The sequence below is a fragment of the Camelus ferus genome, chromosome 2 (genome assembly GCF_009834535.1).
Source record: "Camelus ferus isolate YT-003-E chromosome 2, BCGSAC_Cfer_1.0, whole genome shotgun sequence".
Lineage (NCBI taxonomy): Eukaryota > Metazoa > Chordata > Mammalia > Artiodactyla > Camelidae > Camelus > Camelus ferus.
In genome coordinates this window covers 1,541,819-1,568,756 of record NC_045697.1, presented here as the reverse complement: position 1 = coordinate 1,568,756, position 26,938 = coordinate 1,541,819, and the positions used below count along the sequence as shown (strand labels likewise).

General features: G+C 48.4%; 1 protein-coding gene across 9 annotated transcripts in view; it reads right to left on the bottom strand.

Annotated features, from left to right (window-relative positions):
- Positions 1 to 26,938, bottom strand: part of FAM193A (family with sequence similarity 193 member A) — a 138,287-nt gene that overhangs the window by 21,347 nt on the left and 90,002 nt on the right. For all 9 annotated transcript variants that reach the window (XR_004324476.1, XM_032492794.1, XM_032492774.1 and 6 more), the window contains 8 exons: positions 20,666 to 20,743; positions 19,207 to 19,319; positions 18,853 to 19,095; positions 16,644 to 16,797; positions 16,349 to 16,528; positions 11,323 to 11,574; positions 1,723 to 1,921; positions 492 to 764 (listed from right to left, as the gene is read on the bottom strand). Coding sequence is in view for 8 of the 9 variants with exons in the window: in XM_032492794.1 (XP_032348685.1) it covers positions 492 to 764; positions 1,723 to 1,921; positions 11,323 to 11,574; positions 16,349 to 16,528; positions 16,644 to 16,797; positions 18,853 to 19,095; positions 19,207 to 19,319; positions 20,666 to 20,743 (1,492 nt within the window). In the remaining variant the exon portion in view is untranslated. The remainder of the gene's footprint in view (positions 1 to 491; positions 765 to 1,722; positions 1,922 to 11,322; positions 11,575 to 16,348; positions 16,529 to 16,643; positions 16,798 to 18,852; positions 19,096 to 19,206; positions 19,320 to 20,665; positions 20,744 to 26,938) is intronic.

The window sequence follows — 26,938 nt, the reverse complement described above, 5'->3', positions numbered from 1 at the left end:
GCCTCGGGGACCCTGACTGGGCTGTGTGCCACAACCCACTCTGTCACCTCTGATGCTCACACTGGCCTAACCTTGGCTGGCGAGGCCTCTTGGATCCCGTTCCCAGATCCCCTGCCATCTGTCACTGGTCTCTGACTGCTCCCTGAGCTCTGACCAGTGGGACAGTGACGTCACCCCCACACAAGGGTCCGAGTGGCAGCAGGGCCACATCCAGGCCAGGCAGCAGCCCCATCAGCCCCTCTCCACGTGCCCACAGAGCAATGGCCTCTTCCCATCACAGAACAGCAAGTGCAGAGAGCAAAGGCAGGACAGTGTGACAAGGCCCCGGAGAGAGTGATGTGACACAGGAAAACCCTAACAGAGCCCCGAGGACACGCTCGTGGTGTGTGAGCACTCCCGGCTGTTCAGCTGCACTGACGTCTCTGGCCAGGAAGCAGCAGCAGATACCCAGAGCCAGCCGATCCTGGGGGTCCCGCGAGCTGGGGCCTTACCTAGGGAAGGCGGTCTCTTGGATGACACCTTGAACTGGCTGTTGCTGGACTGCACCGTGGTGGCCGTGCAGGACACGGAGGAGGTGGCTGACGAGGTGGCCATCACAACTTTGTTCGCTTCCATAAAAGCATCTTGGAAATTGTACAAACACTTCTTTTTTGCAGCATTTTTTTTCTCCTTACTCTCCGAAACTGCAGGTGTTTCACCACTAGATGGAGGTGGAAGGGCTTCAGGTCTTGTTTCTGAGAGTGCTGGCCCTAACATATCACTCCCTTCAGAGAAGAATGGGAAAATTAAGCTTCTCAAAGACATAGCTAGCATTCAGCTAAAACCTAAAGGACACCCGCTGCCTGGACTATGAACCCTGGGGCTGGGACCATGTGAGTTGGCTGGTTCTCATCCAGGAAAAAATGTACTGAGCCCCTACTGTGTGCTAATTCCTGTGCTGGGTGCTCTCCAAAAGTCATTTGATTTAATGTCTTAACACTACTTTCTGAGCTTAGTACTATTATTCGTATGCTAAAGATGAAGAAACTGAGGCTCAGAGAGGCTAAGCAACTTGCCCAAGGTCACACAGCTAGAAACTCTTTCCAAGCACAGACCAGATGTCAAGTCTAGCTTGCTGTTCTGAGCACATGCAGGGGTGGGTGTGGGGCCCTCAGGGGCTCTAATCACATGAAACAGAGAAGAGGCACAGGTACCAGCCCCTTTTCAGGTGTGCCCTACCCTGCTACTGAAGAGACAGCCACATCTCAGCAGCGGAGGCAGCTGGGAGGAAGGTGCTTGTTAGAGGGGACAGATCCCATTGTGGGGTGGGGGGGGGTCAGTCAATACAGAAAGAGAGAAAAGGAGCATTAAGTCACAGTGTTCAGGCCGCGCCACCCCAGTGCCCCAGGCTGAGGTCCAGTTGCTACCGCTGCTCGAGGACCAAAGGCCGAACGCCAACCCTGGAGACAAGACGCCCAGCAGCCCTGGGACGGGAGGGACCCAGCGTCCACAGGCCTGGCTGGCCAGCGGCTGCACTCGCTCTGCTGGTCGGTGCAGTGGGGCCTGACTGGCGGCAGATGAGAGGGGGCGGGCCCGGGGTCCCCCACCAGAGGCGGGGCGAGGGGAAGCAGCAGCCTAGGCTCGGCCACTCCAGGGCCCCTCCCAGAAAGGACAGGGACGGGGACGCAATCCACACAGCTCAGGCCAGTTTAAACTTTAAGAAAGTGTTAACAAGTTCCTTACCAGAAACTGTATCTGGCAAGAACGCGCCAGGGTTCCAGTTCTTATCATTCATCACTTCTGATCCCCAAAGACTTATAAATTTAGAACTATTCCACTCTGGAGCACTCCCAAAACAGCTCGGGTAAATATGGTCTTGAAGAGATGCACTGAATACCTGATGCTTATTTGTGTGATTCTGAACAGGTGCTGGCGGTAAAGCCTACAAAAAAAAAGTTCTAATCACATATCAAAATTTATATTCTGTTTACCTGAGCAGTTAAACTAGAAACAGACAAGTCATTGCTGAAACCTTGTGGGGTAGGCTTGCCGCAAACCAGCGTCGCGGCTGAACACACCTCGAGGAGCGCTCCCTGGGTCACCTGCGAGGCTGCACGCGGCGCGGCAGACGTGAACCAGACGTAGGTCTTAAACGCAATTGGTGCTCGTGGAATCGATCCAACAGACTTCAGACAACTCGGTCACTTCTAACACTCCTCCCTGGTCACACTGCACACGAGGCCCGTTTGCATGAGACCTGTTCCTACGGCTGGTTCTCACCTGACATTTTCAAGATCGCTGCTAAAAAGACAACTTCGGGATCACTGATAAAAATGGCAAACTCTTACACTGTTCTCTCACACTTGGGCAAAGTGCAGTACAGGCCTGAAGAAGGATGGATTTTACGCTGAGCTCTGAACCACTCCCCTCCCGCCCCGGGGCAGACCCTTGTCTGAAGTTGCGGTCCACATATTCGTGAAGTGACTAGCTGTCGGCTGCTCCCTGCACACACCCGGGCACCTTCGGCCCGCCCTCCCTCAGCCCCACCTCACAGCCCCCTGCCTCCGCCCCGATTCCTGACGCCATCTCCCCCTGTAGCACCGGGGTAGCTTTCTGGGTGTAAGTGAGGGTGTGTCACTCCCCTGCTTAGGCTGTGCCAGTGGCTCCCGCTGCTCTGACATAAAATCCAAAGTCCTGCACGTGGCCCGGCCTGTCCATGACCCTCCTGCCCGCCACGCCCCAGGATACACGGGTCCTCCCTTGGTCCTCAGACTTCGGGCTACTTCTTGACCCACGACATGCCCACGCTGTGTCCACACTCCAGAACATCCTAACCTCAGCCCCTGACCTTGCTGACCTGGGTTATCCTCCCGGCCACAGCCTAGATAGCACTTCCTTGGAAAAACCATCACTGCCTTTGCTCTCACCACCCAACACCCGAGACCCAGGTGGGCCCTCCCATCAAACACACTAAAATCCGTAATTGTCCCTCTCAGCCCTCACCACAGTTGTAACTGAAGACCCACTTGTAACCTATGGGTTTCACTCTGCCTTCCTCACGTTACGCAAGCTTCACGAGGGCGGGGCTGCCTGGATCCCGGCCCTGCTGCCCCAGCACCTGCTGATGCTGGCCCACAGCTTTCCCACTCAGGTCTGCACACCGGGAGGATGGGCCCACTCAGGGGAGCAAAGGTCTGCCTGGGAACATCCTCAGGGACACAGAAATGTGCAGTGAGGCTGTGTGCTCAAGTGGGAGGGTCTGGGGAGGATTCCCAAGAGCAGCTGATGGTCTGGCAGAACACTGAGGGCCCAACTGGGGCAAAGGGGGAAGGGACAGGACAGAGCACAGGTGGCCAACCCGACAGGCTGCAGGGCCACGTCTCCATGTGACTCCTGTCCTGAAGGGGCTAGGGAGCCACAGAGGGTTCTAAGCAGCAGGAAGAGATGATCTCCTCAGTTTACTAGAAGGACCCAGTGGCGACAATCTGCCGAGTGAGCCAGAAGGGGCAAGGATGACACTGAAAGCGGTTAGTACAGGGTGAGGAGTCAGGAAGCAATGGCGGGAAGACGGACAGGAGAGAAAGGGCTCTGAACTGTCCGGGCAACGTCTGAGTCTGTGGCCACCCTCGAGTCAGAACTGCCATCTTTGGCTCCATCCCTGGGACGCATGGACCGTGACGGAGCTGGATGTGAACTCTCGTCCCATTCGCAGCCTTGGGCCGCACAGGCTGAGGGTTCAGACGCCAGCTCTCCCTTTTACTAGCTGTGTGACCTCAGGCAAATTGCTCAATCTTCTTGTGCTTTAGTTTTCTCATCTCTAATTTGGAAATACCTACCTCCAGGGGACGTGGTAAGAATTAAACCAGTGTCAGGTGTGCAGTGCTTCATCTGGCCCACGGGAAGCCCTTCGGGAGTGCTAAGGTGGGTCTCGCTGGGCAAAGAGCAGCCCCCACCCCGTCCCAGCCCCGCTGCCCACAGTGCAGGGAGGGGTGGGCCGCCACGCCACCCGGGCAGCTGGACAGCTCCGCACGTCTACTGACCCGACCGGGCTCAGAGCAACGAAGGTGGAGGGTGAGGCTGGGGCGGACATTCAGGATGTGAAGGTGGGAAGACACGGGTCTGGACTGGATCCAAGGTCAAAGCAGGAACCTGATCTGGGAGTTGCTGGCGGGGAAGCCCCACCCGGGGCAGGAGTGAGGAAGGGATAAAACTGCACTCCCACGGATGCCAGTTTCCACAAAGTGTGACCAACTACGAGCTGCTTTGCTGAGAAGGGACTGAGGAAAAGTAACAGTCAAATGGAAGGTTTCTCAGTCTTGAGGACCTCCTGCTAAAGGGCAAACGCCTGATGGGGGGGGCAGCCAGCCGCTGGGGGGCAGTGTCACCTCGCTCGCCCAGCTGTCAGCCCGCGACAGCAGCAGCTGATTCAGGGCTCAGAAGCTACTCAAGGAGTTCCTGACCACCCCCTCCCCCCCGCTGCCCCGTCTCCCCAGGGCATGTCCTTTGAAGCCCGACTCCAGCCTCACCACTCTGCAGAATCACCCACCGGCCGGACAGCCCCCCGGTGTTACTGCTCTACTTCGCACCTACAATTTCTGAAAAGGTACATCACGGTGGTTTGATTTTTCAAGTTTATGATTTCATCTTCTCTTTAGACTGTGGGATCTCTGCAAACAGGGCCCGCGAAGAGCTGGTTTTCATTGTCCTGGTGGGCAGCACAGGGCCCGGTACACACTGGATGTTCAACAAGTGCCGAACAGAGGCTCGCTCAGAGGAAGAAGGGGCCACAACCATGACCCGGACCCACTGGAGACGTGCATGCGATTCACTCCTCAGAAGCCCGTCCACTGGAAATGGGTCCATTTGTAGGGACCATGGGGACAGAGGGTCTGGAACAAACGAGCCCTGTTTGCAGGAGTGCTCCTGCACAAGCCACCGCGGGTTTCCGTCAGAAAAAAAGCAGCCCCGTCACTAGAGCACCCCAGGGCCGTGCCTCCAGAGTCCCTGGTGACGTGTCAACAAGTCTCTCAACACGTGGACAGTGCATTAAACTACACCGCTGATTTCAGCCTTTACACAAATCCACAGTGCCAATTACCTAAGTGTCGGCTGCTCTCCACCTTGATAGCAAAGTGATTCACAAGAAAGCGGACTCTGCTTTAAATGGAAGCTCTGACACACACTGACTGCCTTCACCATGCGCTCCTCTTGAGTCCAAGCAGGAGCCCTAAGGCCCAGCCTGTCTCGCTCCCCAACACGTCACCCCAGATGCCACGGACACGGAGGCAAGAGGCTGCCCCGCCGAGTCCTCAGACAGGAGGGGCCCAGTCGCCCCACGGGGAGGCCCTCGGCCCTGCGTTTCTCTCACCAAGGCTCGTCAGCATGCTGCCACGGCTGGTGAAGGGCTCGGGCAGCACTTCTGTGCTGCTATTACTTGGGTCAGAAGAGCTGAATACTGCCTCTGAGGTACAACACAGATCAAAGTCACAGCATGACCCAAGGGCAATCTATTTACGTCTCAACTTTCACACAGCTCTCTTCTCCCCCAAGTGCCCCCTGAACTTACAGCTGTGCCATGTTTCACTCTATGAGACACACTTGCAGTGGTTGCTCATAATAACCCAGCGTCGGAGGTGACAGGTGCACACGCCCAGAGCCATGTGGGAACCATGTCACCAGGCTCCACTCGATGCACTGAGCTCCCTGACTATTCCCCAACATTCCTCATGCTCCTCTGGAGACTTCAGGACACGTCTCCGCCTTCATTTATAGGCCCTTGTCAGTGTGGCAGTGGCTTCATCACACGTCTTCCAGGTGGAAAAGACACAGGATATAAAGTTGGAAGCCTCGAGCACTGCTCCTGGGCCGTGGCAGCTGAGGCTGCGCTGTGAAGGAGCAAAACGGGCAGCCCTCCCTGCTCTTCCCTTGAGGGTCAGAGTTCTCCCTCCACTTGGGTTTTGTCCAGTAAGGGGTGGGGGGCACTTCACTCTATGTCCCAGATGAAGGCACCAAATACCTTTGTAACAAAGTGCTGAGCTACAGAGAGCAAGCAAGGGAAACCTCTCCTGAAGAAGCGGTAAGAAGACAGCACGAAGAACAGGGTCAAGCAGACAAGAGCATGAAGGCGAATGTGTGCATGTCCGTGTGTGACTGGAGCGTTACACCGCGCACCAGAAACTGACACAACGTTGTAAACTGACTGCCCTTCAATAAAAACAGATACACAAAAAAGCAATACTGCTCTTTTAGAAATACTTGTCTAAAAGGGATTTTCAATTTTTCATTAAAATATGTACATAATCAGAAACTGACAACTGAACAAAATATTTACTTCACTCTATGAATTAAGGCAAAAGAACTATAAATTATTAATAATTTACCTCCTGCCTCTTCAATGAAGAATCTTGCCTCATTTTGTAAAAAAAACAAAACAAAAAAACAAAAACCAAAAAAAAAACCCAGGAACAAGCAGAGGCGGGGAGGGGCGGCTGCCCTGAAGGCTTGCGCACTATCGGACAGCGACGGAGTCAAGTCTGCGGTCCCACGAGAGACCGGCGATCTGGAGACTGTCGAGAGGAGCTGGAGGCCCAGGGTCAGAGCCCTGCTGGCACCTTTGCAGCAACAGAGGGAAGCCCTCTCTTGAGGAAGCAGCCCTACTCAGGGCCCCAGGGTTCTCGCAGAGCGAACTGACGGAACATGACCTCATAATAAAAACATTTAGATCCTCCAGGTTTCATTCAAACACAGAACAACTATGTGAAAAATGCTTAAAGAAAGGAAAGATGAAAGAAAAAGTGATCAAGGAACAAGAGAATATAAAAAGTTGCTAACATATATGAAAAATAAAGCTTAGAAATACGAATTACAGGTGGGATTAAAAATTCAAACTTAAGTGGCAGATCAGACACAGTTAAGAGAATCACTTAAATAGAAGACTGATCCAAAGAAGTTCTCTGAATAGAATGTAAGACAAGGAGACAAGCTCCAGGTGAGAAGGGCAGAAGCTCAGAGAGACAGCACAACAGGGAAGCGGGGATACGAAAATTAGACGGCTGGGAACTATCAGACAGGGCATTTAAAATCACTAAAATGCTCCGGGTTCTAATGGAAAAAGTATCCAACATGCAGGAACAAATGAGAAACAGAAGCAGAGAGTGTAAGAAAGAATCAAAAAGAAATGTTAGAAATAAAAAACGCCGTAATGGAAACGAAGAGTCAGCAGACTGGACACAGCCAAAGAAGGAACCGGCGCACTGAGTGTCGAGGCATGTCATGAGAAACTTCTCAAACTGAGATGCAAAGAGAAACAAGAATTCAAACAAACAAAAACCAAAAATCACCCCACCAACGACCCAAAAAAAAAAAAAAAAATCCAAGAACTACGGTGCAATTTCAGGAGATGTTTACCTCGCGTAACAGGTTAGGACAGGAGAGAGGACAGGCAGCAGAAATATTTGAAGTAGTAACAGCCGATAACTTTCCAAAACTAACGACAGACACCAAAGTACAGATTCAGGAGGCCTGGAGAACACCAAACAGAACAGAGCGCCCCAAACCTACCCCAGGCATGCCACACTCCAGCTGCAGAAACCCAAAGACAAAAGAATCCTTGGAAGCAGCAGAGGGCGGGAGGACGGGAGAGCAACCCCTGTGCCTACAGAGCAAGGAACACAGAGCACAGCTCATCCAAAACCATGCAAGCAAGAAAAGAGTGGAATTAACTATGCTTTAAGTGGGGAAAGAAAAAACCCCACCAACCTAGAATTCTGTATCCAGTGAAATCATCCTTCAAAAGTGAAGGAGAAGCCAAGACCTCCTCAGACAGACGAAGACTGAGGGAGTGCGCCTCCAGCAGGCCTGCCCTGCAAGAAACAACGGAGGACTTTCCCCAGGCAGAAGGAAAATGACGTAGGTCAGACGCGTGGATCCACATGAAGACAGGGAGAGCAACGGAGAAGGGACAAGCACAAGTGAAAGGGAGTCTCTTCCTCTTCTCATCACTAACTGATCTGAAACGTAACTGTTTAATGTAGTAACAGCAACGTACCGGGTGATTAACATTCAGATAAATGAGGATCATGACGGCACTGTCACGGGGGTGGGAGGGAGGGACTGGGGACAATCGGTTAAAAAGCACCTACACTGCACATGACGTCGAATGGTGGTATCTGAAGGATTTAGGTCAGTTAAAATGTATATTCTAATACAACTGCTAAAATTAAACAAAAAAAGGTACAACTGATATGCTGAGGAAGGAGAAAAAATGGAGTCAGAAGACGTTCAATTAAAAGCAGAGAAGGCAGAAAAATAAGCCTTTGGTAATGAATAAGAAACAGTTACAAACACTTTAAACGTCAACGGTCTAAACATACCAATGAAAATACAGAGATTATCACAGTATATTAAAAAGCAAGACCCATTCCATCTGTCTACAAGAAACCTACAAAATACAAAGCTCTCTTTAAGTTAAAAGTAAGAGAATGCAGAAGATATACCATGTAACACTAATCAAAAGCTGGAGCAGCCACACCAACTTCAGACAGATCCGACTTCAGAGCAAGGAAATTATCAAGGATAAGAGGGGTGTTGACAATGAAAGGGTCAATTCCCTAAGAACATGCAGCAATTCTCAACACGTAAGCATCTAGCAAAAGAGCATCAAACCACGTGGGGCAAAAGCTAATAGAACTTCAAGGAGAGATGTTGCAGTTGGTGTCGTCCACTTCCCTCTGTCAGGAATAAACAGGCCCGGCAGGCAGAGGTCAGCAGGGACACAACCGAACCCAGAGGCACCACCTATCAACTCATGTAACGGACAGCTACAGGCTACTTCACCCCAGACCAGCAGCCGCGCATTCCTCTTAAGGAACACGGAACATTCACCAAGAGAGACCACATTTGGGGCCATAGAGCACACGTTTACAAATTCAGAACAACAGAAATCATACAGTGTCTGCTCTCAGACCACAATGGAATTAAAGTAGAAATCAGTAACAGAAAGATAGCCAGGGAATTCTCAAACATTTGGGAATTAAATTCCCTGTCATTTACAGTTTCTTCCTCTAGTATTTCATCACTGTTATTTGCCTCCTGCAACTACTTCCAACTTTCAAATAACATACCTCAACGTATGAATTAAACACATCATCGGCACGAAGACCACTCTGAAAACAGAAACAGTCTTCAAGTTTTCCTAATTTCAAGAAAGTAAAATTTTCACAGTACTCATTCCAAGCATTTTAGGTACGACTATTTGCCCACGGTGGCAGAAGCATGAATGGAAAGAATCCCTACTGAACCGACATGAAGTCTTGGAGGTGACAGCAGCCGCCATTTCACCAGAGCAGGAAATCCTAAGGGCCCGAGGACGCGGAAACAGAAGCAGGCGAGAAGCGCCCGGACAGGAGGGCGCGCGGCGCCGCAGCGGAAGGCGAGCGCGTGTCCTCCCAGCGCAGCTCGCTCCTCCGGAGAAGGAGCCCCTGCCGCCCCGGCGCTTCGCTGCAGTCGCGGCCTCGTGTTCAACTCAGTCAAACTAACTCGGATGACACAGACACGCTCGGCAAAGCCCGGTTAAGTGACGATGCAAGACTGCTAGAGAAACAAACATTTTTACACCAGGCACAAATAAAGTACTTTATCAAACATATCTCATTTTTCCAAATAAAAATGGCACCCAGCTAGTGTACATGAAGTGCGTCAGTGAACAATCTTGACGTTAACGGTAAAGTGGTTGAAATACAGCTTAACAGCTTGTCCTCTGGAGTTGCCCCTTCATCCATGAACCGTTCACATCTACTTACTGGACCAGAGTTCAGCAGGTGTCACAAAAACAGCCTTCACCCCAGGTGACGCCCTTCTCCTCTACCCCCACAGACCACTTACAACGTCCTGAGAAAAGGCCAAAAGTCACAGGGAAACATCAGCTGTCCTGAGGGTGTCCCAAAGGCCTTTGGGAATAGTCAATTTCACTTCTTCACGTGAAGGTTTTTAGGAACTAATTCTTAAACAGCTTCTACCAGCTAGAAAGTATAAGAGAACATTCTATACTCCTTTCTCCTGGTGGTTCCCCAGGGACTAGAAAATGGAGCTCCATTTACGTAAGAACAGGCTGCTGACAGCTTCCCCACCTCACACATTCACCCGGAGGGAAAGAGGCTGCAGGCTGGGCAGACCATGAAAATGGCCTGGCCTTGAACACATACCTGAATAATACTATTTAAAAATCATTCTATTAACAAAGGCACCATTAAGTGTTCAAACTGAACAATATTCTACCCAATAAAATTTAAGGATAAACTCGGGTGATTACCAAGCACTTATTGTAAGAGAACATGACAAACTGACTACAGTCCATTCTGAGCCAGTGGCTGTCAGCCCCGGGCCCACGCACCCACCCCAGCAAACACACGCCAGGCTCCACACACCCCACTTCACAGTGATGTGCAGGACGACAAAGCCCCTTCCAGGTCAGGTCCCCCCTTTCTCTCCCGGTTGAGAATCACTGCTTTAAATAATAAATCACTAGAGTTTGGGAGGAAAGTCTATTTTTGATTGATTAGAACTAACCTTGAACCAAAATAACTGATAAAAAAAATAAAACAAAAAGTTTATGATAAGGATCAATAAAAGTAAGTTCAAAATAGCTAGAGAGGCAAAGCGATCTACAGTACAAAGCATGAAACCAGCCTAACAATCTCACTGCCAAGTCTAAGACACTGCACTTGTAAGCCCGAGGTTCTCTGAACAGAAGCACATCCAAGTCAGGCTTTCCCAGCTCCTCACTGCTGTCCTGAACAGGCCTCTTCCAGACTGCCCCCTGAGCCCTCTCATCCGCCCACCTGCACGGCAGCACAATCTTCTACCGCGCCACACACAGGGGTCGCGCCCTCAAGAACGTGCCTTCTACATGCAAGTCCTCGTTTTTGTGTTTGGAGAACACAGTGATTTTAGACCTGGTACAGCCCAGCCAGTGTCACAGGACCCATGCTGTATTCAAATTATTTTACCCACCACATGAAGACAAAGAGCCAGGCCCAAAAGGCCACCAGCAAAGAATGAACAGGTGCCCGGGTGGTTAGAACATCCCCCGAACCACTCTCCATGTACCAGTTAATTCTGAAGGAATAAACCATGACTTTTACGATTGGTCTCGCATGTGTAAAGGCTCACAGTTCCAAGAGTTTAAGAGATTATGGCAAAAGGGAACATCTGCAGACCCTCCTATCAGGAGAGGATGCTGTTCTATGCAAGCTGCCCATTTACAGACTCTTGTTTGTTTAAATATGGACGCCCGGAGAAGCTTAGTGACGGGTGAGCTTTCGGGCCCCCTCTGCCCTGACTTACCTTACTGTGTGTGAAGGGGGGTGCCGTGTACAAGGTGGGGTGAATAAGAGGGCGTGGCAGGTGTGGGACGGCGTGCAAGGGCACGTGTCCGTGGATGTGCGGGTAAAGATGCAGAGCAGGGTGTGTGGGCTTCTCGGGGCTCAGGAACTGGTGGCCAGGAGGGAGGGCCCCCGCAGTCATGGCTGATGCCGTCAATCCAGACGCTTCTTGTTTACAAACGTGACATTCACAAGTGTTTGGAGCTGGTTCAGCCTAAAAGGAAAGGAAAAAAGTACTTAATAACTTAGTATTTAGTATTTAGGGAAAAAAGAATGGTATGGACTGAATTAGAGTCAGTCACACAGCAAATACAAAGACAGCAGGGCCCGTCCTGACACCCCAGGTTGAGCGGGCCCCTCCTTGCGAGGTAAACGAGGGCCCCCAGGAGTGGACTGAAGAGACCTGAAAAGAGAGGGGGTGCGCACCTCAGCCCCGCTGGGCATCGGCCGAGGCAGCAGCCACGCCTGCCTGCATCCGCGCCTGTCTGAGCAGGGGCAAGGGGACCGGCCAGATGGCAGAGTGGAGAGGGGGAGCTGGGACCAAGGACAACAAGACCACCGGTGCCACGCTCCGCTGGGCTCACACTGCTTAACGGATGGTTACATAGAGATTCTTCAAAATGCACCAGAGATGGGACTTCCGGCTAAGGTGGAATGAAGCAGTCGGTGACTCCTCTCCCTCAAAACAAGTGTAAAACTGAACACAACTGTCAAAGGCAATCGTTTTGAGGCTCTGGAAATCAACCAAAGGAAAAAAACAAATTGAGAAGCGTTTATTCATGCAAATCTGCTAGAACTTTAGGTAAGAACAGAAGGAGTCTAGCCTTCTGGCCTGGGGCTCTTCCTTTTCCCAACTCCCCACACCCCTTAAAAAACTAAACTCAAAAACACAATTAAAGAATCAATAACAGAATTAAAGGAGACACTAAAAATTTTGTTTGATACAAAAAAGGAAGTAAAGGAGGGACAGAGGAACAAAAAACATGGGACATACAGAAATAACCAGCAAAAAGGCAGATGTAAGTATCACCAATCATTACACTAAATGTAAATGAAGGATTCCAAACAACAGGCAGAGACTGATGGGCAGGATAACGATGTAAGACCCAACTAAAAGATGGGAAGGCAATTTTTAGATTCAAAGACAGAGAGAGGCTGAAATTAAAAGGGTGAAAAAACATACAACATGTGTTCAATAACCCTAAGACAGCTGGAGTGACTATGTTAGTGTTAGATAAAAGTCTTTAAGAAATATTAGAAAAGAAATACTTCATAATGACAAAAGGGCCACTAAATTAGGGAGACAATACATGGAGACACATTCAACAACACTGTCCCAAAATGTATGAATCAAAAACTGGCAGATTTGAAAGAGGAATAATCCAACAGTTATACTTGAAGACATCAATGTCTCCCTGAGTAATCTGTAGAACTAGACAGAAAAATCAGTAAGGATGTAGGGACTTGAATAATGCGGACAATCAGTGTGACCAAACTTTCACCTATAGGACACTCCGCCCAAGTAGGGCGGAACACAAATTATTTTCATTTTCAAGTGCACGTGGAACACAATCTAGGATAGACCATATATGTTAGGCCATAAAACAAGTCTTCAGATTTAGATTCAACAAGCTAGAAAAAGATAATAAACCCAACCCAAAGAACATAGAAAGAAATAATGGAGATCAGAAGAGTAATCAATGAAATAGAAAAGAGGAAAACAGAAAATTAACAAAACCAAAAACTGGTTATTTACAAAAATTTATAAGCCTACAACCAGACTGACTGAAGGGGTTAAAAAAAGTAAACAAAATTACCAAAATCAGGAATTAACATCACTACACTACAGACTCCACAGAATTAAAAGAGAATCTAATACAGCCTCATTCCATCAAACCAGACAACTTAGATGAGGAAGGTAAATTTCTAAAAAGATGAAGTATTAACTCAACCAACCCAAGAAGAAACAGAAAATCCAAATGGACCTGTAACGAGTCAGCGAAACTCACATGAGTTATTGCAAATTTTCCCACAAAAAAGACCAGGCCCTTGGAATTTCCCTGGTGGCCTCTGTCAGATATTTAAGAAATCTCAACCTCAAGACAAATTCCTTCAGAAAACACAAGCAGAACAAACACCTCCCAACTCATTCTATGAGGCCAGTATTTCCCTGATACTAGAGCCAGACGAAGACCCCGTAAGGACAGACTATAGACAAGTATCTTTTATCAACACAGATGCAAAAATCTTCACAAACCAATCAACCGACATTAAAAAAAGAAAAAGAAAAAAAAAAAAAAGGATTATATGCCATGACCAAGTGGGAGTTATCCTAGGAACACAAGGTTGGTTTAATACCAAAAAGGTCACTTGATGAGATATACTAGAGTAACAGAATAAGGACAAAAACCACAGGGAGTTCTCAACAGATGCAGAAAAGGGACCTGAAAACCCGAATTCATGATAAACCCTCAGGAATCTGGGCGCAGAACAGAATTCAGTCACTTGACAAGGACACACATGCAGCCCAGCCTAGCATCTGCTCACTGTCAGAGACTGAGTGCTTCCCCCAAGACTGGGAATAAGCAAAGATGTCTGCTCACACCACTTCTATTCAATACTGTGCCGAAGGTTCGAGCTAGCTCAGCAAGGCAGGAGTGAGAAACCAAAAGCGTCCAGGTAGGAAAGCAAGAAGGAGACTGTTTATTCACAGACAAAACGACCCTGCAAAATCTGAAGGAAGGGAACAAACACAAAACATCTCAACCCCTCAAAAGCAACAAGTTTATTAGCAAAGCTGGAGAATTTAAGATCAATTTATAAGAATCCACTGTATTTCTGTATATTACCAACAATCGATTGAAAATTGAAATTAGAAAATACCATTCACTACAGAATCAAAAAACACCTAATATTTAAGAATGAATTTAAGAACTATGCTCAAGAACCACAGACAAGAAGATCTTTAAAACTGCTGAAAGAAATTAAAGGTAATTTAAATAAATGGAAAGAAACAGCACAGACTGTTCCACAGGCTGACAGATTCAACTTTCTCAAGATTATATTTTCCCCAAATTGATCCTTATCATCCCACAAATAAAAGATTAGGCCCAGAGGATTTTGCTGGTGAATTCTACCAAATATTCAAGAATTCAGCACAATCTCTACCAAAACCCAAGCAGGCCTCTTTGTAGAAGGTAGTAAGTTAATCCTAAAACATACAAGGAAATGCAAAGGAACAGCCTAAAAATTCTGAAGATGGCCCACCCAGCTGGAGGGCAGATGCCACCTGATTTCCAAACTTATTATAAAGGAGCAGTCAAGTACAGTATGGGTTTATACTCTAAGGATATAGAGATCAAATGAACAGAATACTCAATGTAGATATTAACTCTTCCATTTATAGTCAATTACTTTTCAACCAATGACCAATGCAGTTCAACAGGGGAAAGGATGGTCTTTTCAACAAATGGTATTGGGACAACTGGATATCCAAACATGCAAAGAGATGAATTTGGACCCTAAGCTCAGATCATAAGCAAAACCAGCTCAAACGAATCACAGACCTAAGTAAAAGCTAAAATGATGTCTCTTCTAGAAGAAAACAGTTCTGCATTAAGCAAAAATTTCTTGGGTATGACATCAAAAGCATGATCCATAAAAGAAAAAACTGACAAACTGGAGTGCATCAAAGCTAAGAACTGCTGCTTTTCAAGTACCATAAAAAAAGAACAGACATGCCACAAGACCAAGAGAAAGTACTCGCAGATCACACAGTTGATACAGGGCTTGTGCCAGCACATACAGAACTCTCATGACTCCAGCACAAGGCAGAAAAGGAAACGATCGCAAGGAGCCCTCCAACAGACGACAGAACGCTCAGCTCTGCCCAGAAAAATGCAACCTGAAAGCCCACAGGGTTATCGTTTTTTACCTGCCAGACAGGCAAGAGTTCAGAACTACGGTGTCACTCTCTTCCAGGGGGTGGGGGAGGCCACCACGCGCTAGCCCAGTAAAGCCACTGCTGTGACCAATCCTAGGGGTGGAACTGCCCGTGTAGAAAATGTCAGATGTACACAGCTACTCACTGGAGCGTTTACGGTGGGAAAACAAAGGGAAGCAGGTGGACTAGAGAGAAAAACGAAATGGAACAATGTCCGTCCACAGACAGAGCACGGGGAGGCCAGCAGAGGGGCGTGAAGAAGCGCCTTGCAGGCAGCCGGCCGGGAGGCGCCGCCGGGTGAGGGGCAGAGCGGGCTGTGCTCCGGTGCAGGCCTCTTCAGAAGGAAGCGGAGGGATGCTGGCATTTGCACAAACACCGGAAGGACACACAGTGCATCACTAAGGCCAGTTTGGGTCTCCACTGGGACTGGGGTGGGAAGGTGCTGGGCCGGGAGACGAGGAAGGAGGTGGAGCCAGACCTCTCAATGGAGCACCTTCCAGCACCCTCGACTGGAGACTTCACTGCCTAGTAAAGTGCTGCAAATGGCCGTGACCTTCCTTTGTGTTTCCTTTCATTTGAAAACTGCTTGAGCATCTGTTATAAAACTGAGTCTCTAAGAAAAAATAATAGTCTGGTAAGGTACCCTCACCTCTGGTTAACAGAAAAACAAATCTCTACCAGGAAAAAAGCTCCCTTACAACACCAATGTTTTCTGAAGCTTTAACACTCCACAATTTTATTTTATTTAAAAGCCCTCCCCTTGCTTCTACAAAGACTCCCCAACACCTAAATCCCTGGAGCTACTCGGGGTGCGGCAAATCAAGACAACGCTGACTGCAGATTCAAGCAAGACACACAAGACTAACAGGAGGGTACGAGTCACACTGGTTTAGCTCCTAAGTGCACCTTGATCCTCTCCAGTCCTCATCTCCAGAAGTTACTTGAAATGACATAATTTTGAGTTCAGTAATGGTCATGTTTAGAGAAACCAGACACAGAGAAAGAGACCCTTGGCAAAACGGAGTTCAAAGAAATAAGACCATACCTGCTGGGCGGGGTAAGATGGGGGTGGACTGTCCACTTTACTTTCCTCTTTCCCGGGGTTCCCGTTTCCTGGGGCCGTGTCCTCCTTCGGGGCTCCTGGCGGCTCCCCACTGCTCTCGCCGGCCGCCTCTTCATCGTCAGCTTCTGAAGAGCTACTGCTGGTACTGCTTACCTGAGGGGACTTTAAAGACACCCTTTGTCATTCACACTTTTCAGAGCAGAAGGATACAGAAAACTGAAACCCCGGACCACCATTTTATGCCACTATCGCCACTGTGAAGAGGCCACGCCCGTACCTCCTCTTTCAGCGCCAGGTTTTCCCCGCCACCGTTCAATTCGCTGTGGATTCCATTCATGCTGGCCACCACCTCCGTGTCGTCATAGTTACTCAACGGATAGATGTCAGCAAACTTAGCGGACAACGGGGCGACATCTTCATCGTCACTACAACTGAGACAGCAGAGACAGTCCCTGTGAGGCCGCTCACCCGTGGGGACAGCTAGTGAACTCCCTCAGCTGACGCTGCTCTCAAAGGAGAATTACACAGAGAAGCACTCACGGTCTTAACACCTCTTATAACCTGAACACGAGTGAAAAATGCCCGCAAGATCACCACTTGTGCTGTTTGGAAGAATGGAAAAAGAAACTCCAAAAGTAGAAATATTAAGGAAATGACAAAATTTAATCAGATTAATTGATATTACACTTCCATTCAACTTGAAGTGCTTGATGTACAGCTGTTCTCTCTGCCATTTCTAAAAAGACACAATCTTTGATTAAAATGGAAGGGGTATGGAGAACAACCTTAGGTCTTCAGCGTTTTGGTAGCTACCACAATTTCAGCCACAGCCAGCTGAACAAAGCACTAAAGGCACTTAGGTGACAAAACACTAAAAGCTCAAAAGTCGGTCATGACCTTAACCAGGCACCAATTTTAGCAAAGCATGTAAGTGGTGGGCAAATGGAACTACACACCAACGGAAAGTAGAAAGACTGCCCTGCCATGGCCCAAGGAAGCCACGTACAATGTATGGATTTCTGGCACATGGGAAGAGCTGGCACAGATTCCTGGCTTAGTGCACACAGTTCAAAGCACAAACGGACGCCCCACGCTCTGCATAAACATGCCTCCAAGTCTGCCTGGAGCCTTGACAAATAATGGCCCCCTAGAAGGAGAATCTTAAGATTTGGAGCTCTTTTGGCTTTACGGAAGAGTGTCCCGAATCTCCAAACTCAGGTGTCTTCTCCGTTTCTAGGAAAACAAGTCTACATGCTACGAAGCATGTAGGAAGCAGGAGGGCGCTCGCCAGGCCAGGGCTGCTTGGGCCTCCTGGGGTGTCACCATCACCATGATTCAGAGGAGGAAACCGAGGTGCAGGAAGGATGTAACTAGGCCACGTGCTTGATGTGAAGGCAGGCCTCAACATCCCAGAGCCCACAAGATCCACGGCCCAGCGCCCACGACTGCCTAACTCTACTTAACCAAGTCGGCACCGAGAAAGAGAGAACGCAGACCAGAGGCCGCCCGGGAGGTCCTCAGGTCACGGCAGTTCATACTCAGAAAACACAGACCGCGAGGTGCCAAGGCCCAGCGTAAGCTTCCATTTGACTACATCTGCTCAGTGTTAATACACTCCTGTGAAAAGCACTAGTGGCAGCTGTGAAGCTCTCAACACCCCTGCACAGGCTCCAGAGAGCCCTGAGAGCAGTCTGAGCTCAATGCAAAGAGCTGTGGGGTCAGACTAACCCCTGGAACTACTCTGAGTGTGAGACCAAATCGACACTGAGAACTGAAAGACTCGAAAGGAAAGCGTCAGAGTTACCACGCAAAACGGATGGAAGCGGCCGGCACCTGAGAACCGTGGAGCAGCCCAAGGTCGGGGAACAGCAGGTGGGCCAGTCGCATCCACAGGGCCCTACGACGTGCAGGCTGAAAACCCAGGTTTCCCTACACAAGACATTCCTCGGCGTGCGGCCACCCAGAAGGCAGGGCTGAGACCCTCAACAAACCACAGGGTCACAAAGACACGGACATGCCACACAGCATGAACGTGTGGCAGCTGCATGGCCACCTCGCACACACGGTGTCCTGCTGGGGATGCAGGACGTGGAAAACAGGACCTGTCCATCGCTTGCTACAGTGACCACCTGAGGGCTTAGCAAGACGCGGAACGGGTGTGGATGTGGGAGGGACGATGAAGTGGGATGAGCTCGGGCTGACCGCCTGCAGCTACGAGGACGAGGGAGACGGGACGAGGAGACACTGCTCTGAACACCACTTTCCTGGCTGGCATTTGTTAATTCACCTTCTTTTTGGCAGGTAATGAAACAGCATCAAGTTTGGGTTTACTGACTTCATGTTTTAAAAGTTGCTTAAAAAAACAAGGGTCCTTTCTCTTGAGAAGCACTACAGTGGTACACGCATGTCCACAGACACCCCCGTCGAGGTGTCTCATCAGTGGGTTCCGTGAATTTCTGAAACCTGGGCACAAAGTCGGGACTTACAAAGTCGGTGCCGAGCCGTTGTCTGTGAGGATGAGTCTGGGGTGCTGCTGGGCTGCAAGGGGAGAGCTGGAGCCTGACCCTGAGCTTGCCGACGACGCGCTCGGTGGGCGCATCTCAGAGAGACGGTCGGGGGCAGAGTCCACCTGGAGTGGCAGCTGGTGAATGTGGATGTCGCCAGGGACGGGGGGATCCACGATGCCACAAGTGAGGATGTGTGACAGGCTGCAGTCATCACAAGCACACCTGATCAGGAATTGAGGACAGTTACCGAGACAGCCAACAGGGAGGGTCCGCGCCGGGCCTCCGCTGGCCAGGAAGGCCCTGCAGGCCCGCTGCGCACACACCCAGGCTCACCTCCTCCTGTAGCTGCAGTTGGGGCAGTCGGGCATGCTCAGCCGCGACGACAGCACGTGCCTCACAGTGTCCGTGAAGCTGTTCTCACCAGGGGCGGCTTTTTTGTTCGCTAACTGGAGGAGATCGGGAAACAACAGGTTAACTTTGCGGGACCCATCCTCCATGACGAGGTTCTTAGATCTCGGCAGCTGTGGCAGCGTGTTGGGCTCACTAGCTTCCTGAAGTGGGACAGGGCCAGGACAAGAGGGCAGCAGCCGTGGGGCTGAGAAGGGTCCTGACACAGGCCAGGGACCGGTGACCCCTAACAGATTCCTCACCAGCTAACGCACTGACACCCCCCGCAGCAGACGCCCAGCCTTCACCCTGAAACTGCTGCACACCTGGTACTCGCTAGGTCCCAGGAGCGCACAGGCAATCACTGCCCTTGAGGACATGAGATTCTGGAAGAGGAGGCAGGTAGAAAACCAAGGTTTTTGGGGAAACAAGGCATGGGCGGCACCCTGGCAGAGATCAGCTCTGGGTGCTGGAGAGGCAAGAAAGCAGCTCGGCGTGCCAGGCCTCAGCAAGGCCCAGGGGGCTGGTACTCTGTCAGAGGCAAGGAGCACGTCCAGGCCAGCGAACAGCATGGGCTTGGCATCCCCTTTAAAAGACCCTCGGTGGTCTATCCACCCGGGACTAAGCAGGAGTGGGTCTGGGGAAGGAGCAGCCTGGGCACACAGAGCCACAGCGTCCAGCACCCACCAGGCCAATGGTGTGGACAGGGCACACGGAAGTCTGGACAATCAGCACACGACGCAGCACAGGTGGAAAGGAATGCGGTGCAAGGGAGGCGAGTGGAGGGGATGGAGGGCTGGGAACGGGAGCCCCAAGGAAGCGGCACCTCAACTTCCAGTGGAGCAGGCGAGCCTCTGGACCAGCTCTGGCAGTGGGTCGGTGCTGGCTGGGAGAGCCATGTCTCAGGACAGAGGCACTGACATCTTGGGAAGGCCGAGGGAGCGGAGCCGGCAAGGGGACCAATCAGGAGAGAAGCCGGCACATGCCCAGGAATCCAGGGAAGCGAGTTCCCCAGGGAGGTCAGGTGCCCGGAGGCCAGCACACAAGGCAGAGGGGAACAGGGCTGCTGGAGGAAGGGCGAGCAGGGCCCCCAGCACAGAGGGGCGGGCCCAGTCCAGCCCTGTGACTTCACTGCGTGTCACCCCACGAGGGTGACCTGCAGACGACACCACCCGCCTGGAAGGAGACCGTGGGGACTTGGGGGTGGCTGTGGGCCGAGTGGGTCACTCCATAAACAGGGGTGTGCCTTAAGGAATACAGAAGACAAGGAAGGCGACAGGAGACACGTTTAGAAACAGTCTTACAGGCAGAAGTGCGATGCGGTGTTGAAATGCTGGTCTCTAATCTAGAGCCACTCACTCCTCTGTGACCTGCCTCCACCCCTCCGAACGGCCCCCAGCCTTACCTGATCTTCCACGAATCGCCTCTGTTTAAAAAGCTCCCAGTCTTCCGTTAGCACGCGCTGTTTGGTTTTCAGTGTCATCTAATTAACAGGGGACGTAAAAAACAAAAACCCTTAGTACCAGCAAGAGCCACCCGGGACATTTTCAAGACGTTTAAAAATGACACACAAGCAGCATCTGCAGACAGGAGAAGCTGCGGCGCCGGGCACGCTCACCACGGCCGTCTTGGCAGGCGTGCCTGCCTCGCTCAGAGCCATCGCAGACACGTGTCTTCCTCAGGTGAGAGCCCCGAGACCGGCTCACGCTGAACAGACAAACTGAGGTGTCAGAGAGGGGCCTGTCACCGCGGCGAGTGGAGCGGATGGGCCTGCACGACAAGGGCTCGGGCAGGAGGAAGACCGGTTCGCCCTTCACAGAAGGCCCCGAGAGGAGGCAACCCCAGAGACAGGGCGCAAGAAGCTCCAGAGCTCAACGGTGTGACAACAACGTGAGCAGACTCAGCACAGCTGAGCTGCAGGCTTAGAGACGGTTAGGACAGCCAACACTGAGCGGTGCAGATTTGACAAAAGGTTTTAAGAACTGAAGGGAATAGGGAATTAAAAATGGGTTCAAGGGACTGCCTTACTTGAGGGGGATGTCTAAGAAATGAGTCATCTTGCTGTTTGTGTAAATGCATTCTCTTTTTGGTATACGTCCATTGTACTGAAGTACAGTCACTTTACAACGCGGTGTCAGTCTCTGGTGCACAGTGCAGTGCTTCAGTCACACGTGAACATACATACATTCGTTTTCATTCTTTTTCACTGTAACTTATTGAGTATAGTTCCCTGTGCTACACAGTATAAACCTGTTTATCTATTTTATATATATTAGCATCTGCAAATCTCCAACTCCCAATTTATCCCTTCCCGCCCTCTTCCCCTCCTGGTAACCATGAGTTTTTTTCTATGTCTGTGAGTCTGTTTCTGTTTTTGCAAATGAGTTCATTTGTCTTTGAGATTCCACACATAAGTGATATCATATGGTATTTTTCTTTCTGTTTCTGGCTTACTTCACTTAGAATGACAGTCTCTAGGTCCACCCATGTGGCTGCAAATGGAGTGATTTTATCCTTTTTTATGGTGGAGTAGTGTTCCATTGTGTGTATATACACACCACAGCTTCTCTATCCAGTCGTCTCTCAGTGGACGTTTAGGTTGCTTCCATGTACACAGTGCTGCTGTGAACACTGGGGTGCATGTATCTTTCTGAAAAATGTATTCTTATAATTATTAAAAACCTAAGAGTAACCACTAAAAGGATAAAAATAGGATATATATCTTCCAAATTATCAGAAGGAAAAAAAGGGAGGGGGCATACATCCAGCCCTACAGGCGGGAAATACTACCAAAAGGGGGCCGCCTTCCGGCCCCGGAGGGGACGCTGCCTGCTTCCTGCATCACCTGACGAAGTCAACTAGATCTTCAAATTTTAACATTACCAATAAACCCTCTGAAATAAAACAAGAGTAATTTAACAAAATGAAATTCATGCACTTAATTTTTTTAATAGTTCAAAGTATTAGAGACAAAATCTAAGTTGAAATTACAGTCCGTTTAAAAAATCGAATTTTGGATGTGTCCAAGATAGAAAAGAAAATGTATACTTTAGAGGTGTTTATGAGAGAACAAAACAGAACAAAAAAAGACTGAAAAGTATATGTTCAATGTAAGAAGCCCAAACGAAACAAGAAATCAACTAATAAGAAATTAAGGGCAAAGACTGAAATTATTGGGGAAACAAAGAAGTAAATGTCAATAAATCTGGAAGTTGATTCTCTGAACTTCTTCCTTCCCGGGCCGAACCACAAAAAGAGCAGGAATGAGAAAGGACACGAACACACACGAAAGAGATTTTTTTAAACCACAAGGAATACATGTGTGCAGCTTATGCTTTTCACGTCTGAAGAAGGGCTGCCAACAAGCGGCTCACAGAGACTCTGCTGCCTGCACAATGTGCTCCAGGAGCTGGGCCGACAGCAGAAGGCTCCTGACGTCACGCCTAACAATCCAGACTTGGGCTCCTCTGGACAAGTCAGCACTGAGACCAGGGCGCACTGCCAGCCTCCTTCTGGGAGACAGTTCGCTCTCTAAGTGTGAAGTCAGATGCGGGGCTTCTCCCGCAGCCATCACTTTGCCCATTTTCATCAGCTCCCCTGTAAGCACAAGCTTGTACCCGCCTTTATCTAAATGATGTGGATCATTTCCCAGGCAAATGTCAATTTGAAAAACTCACTCAATAGTAGAAAACCCGAAACAGGCTAATAAATGCAATGCAAGCTGAAAAGGCAGTCAAAGACACACAGTCCTTGCCCCTCCTCCTCCACTCAAATGTGCATCAGGCCCAAAAGTCCGACAGTGCGTTCTGTCAGGGCCTTCACAGAACAGGAGATGCGAGCTACTCCTGAAAGCTGAAAAACATGGAAAGCTTCTCAATTCATTCTATGAGACTAGGATAACCTTTATACAAAACAGACAATACCTTAGAGGTGAAAACTCACTATACCTCAGAATACAGATATAAAAATCCTAAGTAAAATACCAGCTGACTGAATCCAACAACGGCTTGAAGGATAATGCATCACAATCTAGTAGGGTTTAATTCCAGGGAACGCAAGGGTGTCTCAAAATTAGGAAGCCTAATCTAATTCACGAAGAAATACAGGAGGAAGAAACCATACAAATTCAATGTCTAATCCTGGTTTTTTTTAAAAAAAACAAAAACAATAACCTTTTAATAAGCTATTAAAAAGGGGGAAATTTATTTAATTTGCTAAAAAGTATCAAAAATTTGTCTGGTAAGCATCAGACTTGATGTGAAACGTCCGAAGCACCCCAGAGCAGCCAGGAGCTGAACAAGGGTGCTGCCAGCAACACCCTTGACGGAGCTTTGAGGACTCTAGCTAACGCAAAAACCCCAGACAGACAGACGACACAAAGGTCAAGTGCTGGAGAGGATAAAGCAAAACTACTATTATTCGTAGAAGATTATCATAGCAATCAATTCCAAAACTGTTAAGAGTTAATAAGGGAGTTTGGTGAGACGACTGGACACGAAGTAAAACTCAGCCTCCCTACATACACCAGCAATAGCTCTTTAGAAGATTTATTCTGTTGGGGGGAGGGTATAGCTCAATGGTAGAGCACATGCTTAGCTTGCACACAGTCCTGGGTTCAGTCCCCAGTGCCTCCCCTCAAAATAAATAAATAAATCGAATTACCTCTCCCCCCTCAAAAAAAGAAACTTCATTCTGTCATTTAAGAGGCCACTCGTAACAGCCCATAAAACTATAAAACACCTCCGTATAAGCTCAGTAAGAAATGTACAAACCATAAAACCATAATCTAGGATAAAGGGACAACCTCAAACAGAGACATATGCCACAGGTTTGTATGGGAAGATTCAATATGGGTGCTAATTCTCTCTTTACATATGTCTGCAGTTTTTCTAAAAAAAAAATGCTTTCTTTTACAAGTAGCTATTAATACTGCAAATTTTAAAAATGATTTAAAATAAGCTAAATAGAAGGGTAGTCATTTCTTCATCTCACTCCAGAGCTCAGTGCAGAGCTGTCTGACAAATAACGCCAACAGAAACATCCTCCTGACCCTCTCTGCGCGCCCTCCGGGACAGATTTTGTGGAGCAGGTGTTCACCTGCAGGCTGTGTATGCATCAAACAGTGCACAAAGGATAGATTTTACAAGCAAGTAGAAACAACTGATTTCAAGGCCACCGCCTGTCTCCCTGTGCCCACACCTACTTGTGAATGCTGGTTATTCTGTAGGCGTTCAACATTTTGAAATCTTGAATTATTATATGATTTCTAAAATGCCACTTGATTAAAGGGACTGATACCCACTCCAAGGATTCTAGAATGACTGGTACTAAAATTGCTCCATTTCCCTAACCTGTGTTAATGGCACTGTGATTTCTCGAAAGGTGGATCAAAGTACGAATGTTAGCTTTTGGTTGCTTTAGTGAAGAGGATCATTTTCCATGGCGAAAAGAAAGACAGAAAATGCCCTTTTATTTTCTTGTTGTGGTAAAATATACGTAAGACAAGATATACCACCTTAGCCACCTCAGTGGCGTTAAACACATTCCCACTGTTGTGCAGCCGTCGCCACCATCCCCCCCGTAACTCTTCATCTTGTGAAAATGACACTGTCCCCACTGAACAGCAACCCCATTCCCCCTCCCCCAGCCCCGGCACCACCACCATGCTCTCTGTCTCTGGCTCTGCCTACTCTCAGTGCCTTGTGTGAGCGGAGTCCTAACAGTATTTGTCCTTCTTTGTCTGCCTTATTTCACTTAATGTCTTCAAGGGTCTTCCATGTTTTTAGGTCTTCAATCCATTCTGAGTAAATTTCTGCATGTGATATTAGGTAAGGGTCCAGCTTCACTCTTTCACATGTGGATGTCCAGTTTTCCCAGCACCACTTGCGGAAAAGACCGCCCTTTCCCCATTGAAGGATCTTGGCATCCTTGTCGAAACTCATCTGACCTACATGTGAGGGTTTATTTCTGGGCTCTGTGTTCTATTCCACTGGTCTGGATGTCTGTCTGTATGCCAGCACCACACTGTTTTGATTACGGCGGCTTTGCCGTAAGTTTTGAAAGCAGGAAGTGTGAGTCCTCCAGTTTTGTTCTTTTTTTTCAGCATTTTTCTGGCTATTCTGGGTCAGAGATTCCATACAAATTTTGGAGTGTATTTATCTACTCCTGCAAAAAACACCATTGGGATTTTGATCAAGACTGCACTGAATCTATACTACCACCTTGGGTAATGGTAACATTTTAATAATATTAAGCTGTCCAATCCAGGAACACAGGATGTGTTTCCATTTATTTATGTCCTCTTTACTTCCTTTCAGCAATGTTCTACAGTTCTCACTGAACTGAATGTTCTGCAGTCTTCTACCTCCTTGAGTAAATTAATCCCTAAGTTATTTTACTCTTTTCAATGCCATTGTAAATAAAACTGTTTTCATAATTTCCTTTTCAGACTGTTCATTGCTTGTATGTACACATGCAATTAATTTTTGTGTGTGGACTCTGTATCCTGCTACTTTGCTGAATTCACTTATTAATTCTAACAGCTTTTTGGCAGAATGTTTACAATTTTCCACATATAAGATCACATCATCTGCAAACGGAGATAATTGTACTCTTCTTCTCCCATTTGAACGCCTTTTATTTCTTTTTCTTGCCTAAGTGCTCTGGCTAGAGTTCCCAGCACTGTGCTGAACAGAAGCGGTGGAAGCGGGCATCCCTGCCCGTCCCTAGTCTTGGACGGCTGAGGATGGCGTCTCCTGCGGGTTCCTGTATCTGTGGCTTTTACTATGTGGAGGTAGTTTCCTACTACTCCCATCTGTTGAGTGTTTTTAGTCATGAAAGGTGTTGAATTTTGTCAAACACTTTTTCTGCGTAAACTGGGGTGATCGTGTGGTTTTCCCTTTTTGTTGATGTGGCATACTACAGTGATTTTCGTATGTTGAACCATCTTTGCATTCCTGGAATACTCCTAATTGGCCATAGTGTAACATCCTTTAAATATGCTGAATTTCTGCTCGCTGCTATTTTGTTAAGGATTCTTGCATCGATATTCACAAAGGACATTGGTCTGTAGTCTTCTTGTAGTGTCTTGGTCTGGCTTTGGTATCCAGGGCCTCAAAGAACGAGTTAGGACGTGTCCTCCTCTTCAATTTCCTAGAAAAGTTTGAGAAGGATGGGTACTAAGTCTTCTTTAAATGTTTGTTAGAATTCACCTCTGAACCACTGGGTCCCGAACTCTCATTTGCTGGGAGATTTTTGAACACTGGCTTAGTCTCCTTTCTAGTTATGGGTCTATTCGGAATCTGTTTCTTCATGATTTAGTCTTACTAGGTTGTATGTTTCTAGGAATTTGTCCACTTCATCTAGGTTATCCAATCTGTTGGTGTGCAATTGTTCACAGTACTCTCTTGTAGTCCTTTTTATTTCTGTAGAACTGGTAATAATGTCGTTACTTCATTTTGATTTTAGTAATTTCAGTCTTTTTTTTTCTTACTTTATTCATAAGCTGTTATTCTGTTGATCACATTCATTCTGCTAATCTTCTCAAAGAGCCAATTTCTGGTTTCACTGATTATCCTGTTTTCTGTTCTCTATTTTTGTTTCTCTCTGCTCTGACCTTTATTATTTCCTTCCTTCTGCTAGCTTTGGATTTAGTTTATCTCCCCCACTCCCTAGTTCT